Source organism: Atta cephalotes, assembly GCF_000143395.1.
Source record: "Atta cephalotes unplaced genomic scaffold scaffold00062, whole genome shotgun sequence".
In the NCBI taxonomy this organism is placed as follows: Eukaryota; Metazoa; Arthropoda; class Insecta; order Hymenoptera; family Formicidae; genus Atta; species Atta cephalotes.
Window position 1 is genome coordinate 713,163 of NW_012130126.1, and position 8,653 is coordinate 721,815.

General features: G+C 34.1%; 1 protein-coding gene across 1 annotated transcript; it reads left to right on the plus strand.

Annotated features, from left to right (window-relative positions):
* The first annotated feature begins 809 nt into the window (after positions 1-809).
* Positions 810-4,521, plus strand: LOC105623668 (tubulin-specific chaperone cofactor E-like protein). The gene is made up of 6 exons (XM_012205050.1): positions 810-1,408; positions 1,534-1,936; positions 3,200-3,369; positions 3,652-3,760; positions 3,989-4,093; positions 4,369-4,521. The coding sequence occupies exons 1-6, from the start codon at positions 810-812 to the stop codon at positions 4,519-4,521; spliced, it is 1,539 nt and encodes a 512-aa protein (XP_012060440.1).
* The last annotated feature ends 4,132 nt before the right edge of the window (positions 4,522-8,653 follow it).

Consider the following 8,653-nt stretch of genomic DNA (forward strand, 5'->3'; position numbering starts at 1 on the left):
AAAAACAGCCATATAAAGAAGATACATGATCAGTGATTACTTACTTTTTTAATAAGTCTTAAGCCATAAGAATTGACCAATTATAATCGAATGCGAGAAGAATATTTGACTGTAATTGATCAATTTCTTATGATTTAAGACTTAAAACACTTATTGTAGATCCGGACTAAGGCTTATGGCATAAGGCATAATCGCATAAACCATTCAGAAGACTGTATTAGTATCTTAAGAAATTACTTAAGATACTAATGGTCTTAAAATATGAACAGATTACGAATATATGCCCTTAATCTTACTATATTTTATTATTTTTCTAAGATATTTAAAAGAGATAAAAAAACTTTTTAACTTAAAAAAAAGTTAAAAAGTTAACATTTAAAAGTAACTTAGTTAAGTTAAAATTTAATGCATTTAAAATTAAGTTAAGTTAAGTTAAAAGTTATTAACTTTTTAACTTTTTTAAACTTTTAACGTTTTAATTAGTTACTACTCAACCCTGCAATATATTAATACAATATATAATCAAAATATTAGTAGTAATTTTTGTCATTGTTTTATTAAAGAAAAAAAATTTATAAACGGATAGAAAAGTAATAGCTTTTTCTGCTTTAATTAAGCAAGATTATTACAATGATCTTCATAAAATTATTCAGTAATAATAGATGATTCGATAGCTACGAAAATAATACTTGAACGTCAAGAATTTAAAAGTTTCAAAGTAGTACAAATTATATTTAATGAAGATACACATATTTGATAGAAAAATCAAGTCTTTAAGCTTTTCATGATGTTTTTAGAATGCTGTAAAAATGCCGTCGTTATTGGAAGCGCTGGAGCTAAAGTACGGCAGTTCAACGACGGATTGCTCATTAACGGATGATGAGGCGGAGTCTGGTTCGCCCAAAGCCGCCTTGTCGGTGAGCATCTTCATCCCTAAGAAATCTCCACGACATACAGTGCCGGCATTACTGGTGCTCCAGGATTGCGACATTGAATCAGCAGGTAATGATGCCGAGAAACTTCGCAACAAATGCAAGAACGTTGAGGAGCTTGACTTGGCGCAGAACAAGTTGTCGCAATGGACGGAAGTATTCGGTATCCTGCAGCACATGCCCAAAATCAAGTTTGTAAATTTGAGCTTCAACTGCCTCGCTGAGGTGCTGGAAATCAAACATGGTAATTACGATCTTCTGAGAAACCTCGTGCTGAATGGCACCAGAGTGTCCTGGTCGACAGTGCAGGGGCTGGTACGACTTCTGCGTAATCTGGAAGAACTCCATTTGTCTTTGAACGAATATAAAACGGTGGACTTGGATTATCAAAAACCGGAGAACGTGAACCCGGCGCTAAAAAAATTACACTTTACTGGCAATCCGGTGGAAGTTTGGAACGAGATCTCGAAATTAGGGTAGGTGATTTTAATGTCACTATTTGAAAAATCAGTTTCTTTAGTTATAAAATAATATTACTGAATCGTAATTCTGAAAGAATAAGTCATTATTCTGAAAGATTTGGTGTTGTATATTTTTTCAGGTACTTATTTCCGAATCTGAAGAGTCTTGTTCTCGCTGAGTGTCCAATCAGATCACTCGGTTTGGAGGAAAATCAGAATTTGCCAAGCGAGGATGGCCGTCGAGCAAAGGAAGAAGGACTTGGTCAGGATAGTGAAAATATGAATCACTTAGATACAGATGAACACACTTCGTCGACAGACGATAAGGGAAATAGGATATTTGAGAACAAGGTGAATTACGACAGATCGGAGTCGAAGTCGGAATCCAATGAAATGACCATCGAGTCGCCTCACGATCCCTTCAGAATGCTGAGGTTCTTGAATCTGAATGGTACTCTGCTATCCATTTGGGACGAAGTGGAAAGGCTGGCTAGGTTTCCCGCGTTAAAGTCGCTCAGGATCCAAGGCTGCCCGCTTTTCGAGGTGAGTGATCTTCAATCTCTTCGATGATTGAAAATTGGAAAGTCTTGCATTACGGGAAACATTTTGATTCTTTTACACGTGACTCAATTAAAGAAAACTAATAAGTGCAATATGTTTAATTTATATGTTATATTTATAAACAATTATATGTTTAAATATATTTTTTTAAATACATATTAAAATTTTTTTATTTTTAGATGTTGCTTACAAATTTATAAATGTTAAAAATATTATTTAGAGTAGATAGTGAAATCTTTATATTCCTTTTTTTAAATACAAAAGAAATTTTGGAAGACAAAGGAATCAGTAAACAACAGTTATAATTATAGATTAATTCTACATTAATTCTTGTGAATAATATTGATTTCGACGTAAAATAAATTTAACCCATGAAAGATCAAAATGCACGTAATACAATCACGAGTATACCGTTCTGAAATCAATGGCTATTTTCATTCTCAAAGTGCATCAAAGAATAAAGTCTGAACACACTTGATGATAAACGAATTAGAGACACGTGTTTAATTCCCTACATCAAAACTGCAACAGTCGTTAGCGGTTACATGAGAAATAGCGCGTCCTAGTAAAAGATCTTTTCGTGTGGATATATGCAGCAATTCAATCTTGGCACGTGGTCAAACAGGCTGATAGATTAATGCAATATGAGTTTCAAATACAAAGAATCTTCTCTTTTTGGAATTTGAAATCAATACATTCTGCAAGCATTCCCTATATTACACTTCCAAACACAGTGTTAAGAAAACTTAATATTAATAGACGATCCGTGAAATAAAAAAAATCGCTGTTTGTATTTATTGTTAGAGTGGATTAAATCTTTGTGTCACCTTTTTTAAATACAAAGTAAAATAAATAAACAAATAAAAATTAACAGAAAATATAGTTACAACGCAATAGCAAATATTAGAACTTGTTACACTTGTTGTTGTGAAGTTTTATTTTATGTGCGAGAAATGGAATTAGATAAATCAACGTCATCGAGCTAATTAAAAGTGCGTAACATGGTAGCCTTCGATTCGAATGAAAAATCATTTCAATGAAAAATCATTTACTGCGGAATATATTTTCTATTCTTTAACTTATTGGCGTTTATAATCTGCAGTTTTTTGTTTTAATTAATTAATTTGTATATATTTTTTTATCCAATCTAACTTGTCAATCCTCATCATATTTGCGTGACTATCCATCTGTACTAGATATTGCAAGTTTTTGATCACTGCTTTATATTGGTTTAACATTTCCCAGAGTCCTCGAGAATATACAGAACATGAGAGGCGGCAGCTACTAATAGCTCGACTGCCAAACGTCGAGACTTTGAACGGTGGCGGCGTAATATCGTCTCAAGAACGCGAGGATGCCGAAAGGGCCTTCATACGTTATTACATGGACAAACCGGAAGCTGATCGGCCCGAAAGGTAAGTCTCGACGCTCGCCAGGTTCAATCTTAATAGATTTTTTTCTTTAATAATAATTAAGACTCGCGTAAAATTAATCTCAAATACTTTATCAAAGACGCCACAAGTTGTTATGATGCGCTTTTAACATAAATTCCAAATTTCTCGCAAAAAATTTATTGCTCTATTCGGGCGATTCCAACTTCGCCAAAGTCTATTGGACTATTCTCGTTTCATGGCCATGCTCATTCCTTTACCATGGGCCCGGAGAAGCCCAACTTGACTCTCTTCTGTGATTTTCAGATATTCCGAGCTTGTGGCTATTCACGGAAAGTTGGATCCCTTGGTGAACGTAGATTTAACACCGGAGAAAAGGGTCAAGGTTACGTTCACTTACGGAGATCTCGTCGAGGTATTTAATTTCAAATCATATCGGATTTCATCACTTTAAACAAGTGTATCGCGCGTAACGATAAACTTTCACTAGTTCCATAATTTTTCCCGAACACGCAACTCGAAAAATAATCAAGTCTGTACAAGTATTTACTTCTACAAATATATATTCGTAATATATACAGAAGAACTTTCTGAACTATATTTTTTATTTAATGGAAATGACATAACCAATTCATACTTGCAGGTACGATCGGTTGATGTATATAGAACAGTTTTCGAATTAAAAACTAAGTTGGAAAGTATGGTGAAAATTCCTGCCAACAGAATGAGACTTTTCTACGTTGACCAAGTGAGTTATTTCTGTTCTATATCAACTAAACGACTTTAATATTGTTTGCAGAATGTTTGACACGATCCCTTAAAAAACCTGAAGTTGCGATATGAATCGTATTACCTTCCAAACGCTCCTTATCCTGACCTGCATGTAACCTTGTTCTTCCAAGTACAAGTAACAATATAATTACAATATAAAGTACGCGAATTCTTAATCATTTAGCTATAAAATTAGATATCGCGTATTGCAGTAGCAACGCTAAAGAAATTGAAATGAATTAATAATTTTAGGAAATGAAGGCGCAATATGGACCGGAGGAAATGCTCTATCCAAACAAGCAGCTTTATCGATACAACATTAGGAACGGCGATGAGATTATCATTGACAGCAAACTGAATCGATTTGCATCAACGTCTTCGACCACATCTTCCATTCGTTCCTGAAGAAGAACGATGAGTGAATCGCGCGGTATTGAAGAAATCCGATAATTCCTCGGATTTTGATCTCCACTTATAGCCTCACGATGCAACATTCTTGTTGAATTGTAACAATACTGTTACAGATCGACAGAGAGGCACTGTGTACGGTTTTGATCGCATTTGTTAATAACTGCGGATCTGAAAACCGAGAACTTTTACAATCCAAGGAGGATAAATGGATTCAAGGGCGAATGTTTCCCTACGTGGAAGTCTAAATGTATAGAATTAGGAATTCACGGATGTTTGATGTTATCTTAAAATACTGCAAATATTTCAGAAATAATAGTGGACAGATGATATACGATCAAAAATCCTGAATTGGCGAAAATTTGATAATCTGTCAGGCAAATTATTTATCTAAGAATATCATGTGTTTTTTAAACGGTATGTCTAGACATTTTCTGAAAATCGAATTACAACTATCAATACAATTTTCGATCGCAGCATATGATTGTCTGATGCGATTATTAGATTAATTATTTCTTCGCAAACTCACATCCAGACTTCGACGTATAAACTTAAACCGTTACTAACGAGCCTGGTGCATAGAAAATAATTATTGTATCCAGTGTATAAGCGTACACGAGCTTAGATGAATAGTTAGCTGTCATTTTCTTTAACATAGTAAGTCTCGTCTATCTTAGGAGACGAAGAATGTAATAGGAAAGCATGATTGTACATAGCGAATTTCAATTTCCAGCCAAATTTGATGTAGTTGCGACGCGAGCAAAAGAGATTTATCCCGTTTGTTCGACATAAAAGAAACTAATAGGAATGATAGAAAATCATTCGACGATAGATCAACTGACAAGACGCGCCATGAGGCTGTTGTAACGAAGAGAACGAAATATTTTTGTAGACATCGCGGGCAGTTATCCTCAAAGAAAATATAAAATCTACTCGTTCATAAGACAACGCATTTTGTTGCTCCTCGTTTAATACTAATAGTAAAAACGCTCACATTTGTATGTACGACTCTTTCGCAAGAGGCGTTTGCAAAAGGCAAAGGGAGACCTTGCGTCAAATTTCCGAGTGTTTAAGAGCAATGGGATATCTATTTATATCACTGGTTGGCGAAAGCGTCATCCACTCATATTGTCATCGCGACAAATGATCTCTGTATTTTTCGAAGATGATATATACTACAAGCAAACTCTTTTTTCTGTAAACTTTACGCGAGAATAAAACGCACTCGTGTCACCAGCTCGTAAATTGCAACGTAAATTGTAACGAAATGTGAAACGCGAAAGAAAATTTGTGAAATCGTACAAGAGTCGTATGCGATTGCACGTTATATTATTATCATCTATTTTTAGTATGTACTTAACAAACCACAAGTACAACATCTTCACTTCGACAAGTTCCATACCTTCAAGCGATCCTTTATATTTATATATATATATATATATTTATGTATATTTCTTTTTATTCTAAGGTATTGAGCCATATATGGCAGAGTGAGTAAATTCCCAGCAAACACAAATATAGAGCTAGTATATAATATATATGTAAATATACATGTTTTACATCTATATTATATAGCAGTTATATTCGTTTGCTAGGTTGCATATTATCGCAATTGTTTCATCAAAGAATGAATTAAAATCACGTTGACGACAGCGATAAAGCTGATATAAATCTCAAATGTGATAACAGAGGCAGCATCGATTGCGATTTATGATACACGCGTATAATTTACAGATTTATAATCATTTCGAATCTCGAAAGTATATCCTTTCTTTCTCTTTTTGAATATTACAAGCATGTTTCGTTGCATTTACAGCTTTATTCCGATTTAAGGCACGAACGAGCTCGCAAAAAGAAGCTAAGTAGAATGTTGCGTTGCATCGCTTTATCTTTGAATCCGCCAGTATCACCGTGCCGAGGGAACTTTTCGATCGAACGTCGGATAAAGAAAACGCGGTGTACATCAAGTTTCGATTTCTTTGCTCACAAGCAACGAAGCTTATGGAGTCACTTAGTGCCTGCCTTTTACGTATTAGTGTAACTCAGATATTTCTAACACTGCCCTGTGAATATAATTCGGGACGACAAGGCTCTCAATACAGTAATAAGAAGCGTAGACCGAATTTTTGGAGCAGCTAAAACTCCAGTTGACCAAAAAATTCATAATAAAATTTTATTATTATTGTACAGCATTAATAATATTCTGATTATTATTATAAAAAAACAGCATTTTGACGAATATTTGATAACAAAGAATATACAAATTCGCTGTTTTTATTGCGATATTAGGGGTCAGAATTGATTTTTACTGCGGAGTAATATTGCTACTGAAGAAATTCGGTCGAACGTTTCCTGGAAATCGAAGGAGCACCGCGATAGTCGGGAAAATGTTGACTGTAGAATTCCAATGCCACTGTCGCACCCTGCTTTTCCAGTACGGAGAGTGCAAGTCGTATAGTAAACAACAGAAAATTAAAATTAATCATGACAGAGGAAAAGGACTGATAATGGGATCCTACGACGCATGTGTCTAGTCTCGGAAAAGAAACTCTGCATTACTTTCATTTTATAAAATACGATTTTTTTTTGTGCTGGCGCAAATGTACGTACTAACGAAATAAATCATTTATATGATATAAACTATTCTTCAATTTTTATCTCTATTTTTTAAAAATACACTTTTATGATAACTGTTATTAAAATATTTTATAAGGACAATGATTGGATCAAAGACACTTACAATTATAAATCCAGAATTTTTAATTTATTAGGTTTAGTGCTTTTATTTAAATAAATTTTTGGAACAAAGATTATGCATATGCATATTACACGCTCTATTGTAAAATAATCGTTATAAATCTAAAAGTCATAAAAATTTGGGCATCCAATTGTCAATTCAAGTTGGAACAATTGGATCACGTTAAAAATAAAGATTACGGATAAAGGAAGGGACGGTGGGAATGTGTATAATACATGAACGTATTTATTCACAACCGTTACCATAAACGAGCCAAAGATAATTTTACATATATTAAACGCTACGATCTATCACAATGGATTCTCTGTCTTTTTCTCCCCCCCTCCCTCATTTCGAATGTATAGAAATATATTTAGGTAAATGCTAACACTACTTAAAATTAATCACGTTTCACTTGACGTGACGGCAGATTTGCAATATTTGCACATCTATACATAAAACGTTACAATGGTATGTATGTACATAGGTACAAGCTAGATTTCTCGCATTGGAAAACATGAATCAATATTTTTGCTGGATATGTCATAAAGGCGTAAAGCTAGATCTACGTATGATTTGGTCCGATCTTCCGTAAATCCAATCTTCGAAAATATTTAAACTATCTGATTAAGCGACTGTTAATATGGCCAAAGCTAATCATCACAATTGTAATGTAATTTTAAAGTGAAACTGTAGAACCGACATTCAAATCCAAGATTAAAAACCATTAGTAAGTACAATATTGTACGTATGAATTCCAATTCGCAATATTGGAAGCATTGTACTATAAATACTAGGGATATTACTTCAATACCCTTATTAAATTAATTCTTCTTTTAATTTAGCAAATGCTCTAGCTATGAACTAATATAGCCTTATTTGTACTCTTACCTTTCTAGAATAATGTTATTATATTAATTTAATAATAAAGTACATCAATTCATTTTTATTGCACTATATCATTAATGGAAATATATATATTTAAGGATAATTCCACCACTTCCCGCCTAAGCGCGACTTTACCGGTCGCATGCGTCGTAGAAAAATATAGGAACGGTGGAAGTGGCATAAATCAACACGTCGCGAAATGACAGATACGTGCCGATTCGCAATTTTGATCTATAATTTTTTTACGTCGTACAGAGTAATAACGTCCAAGGTAACTAACATTCGATGCAGCCCATCAAAACTGATTAATGACTCTCAAGCGCTGCATGTTCTCACTGCTCTCCAGATATACATCGGGCAACAAAACTTGCTGCACAATAATTAGAATATGGTATCTCGGACGTGTAAGTACTATTGCTCAAGCAGAGAAACTTGCTCATGTGCTTCACCATCGGAAATGCTAAATGTCTCGATTCTCTTTCCGGGATGGGTTATCTTCTTTTG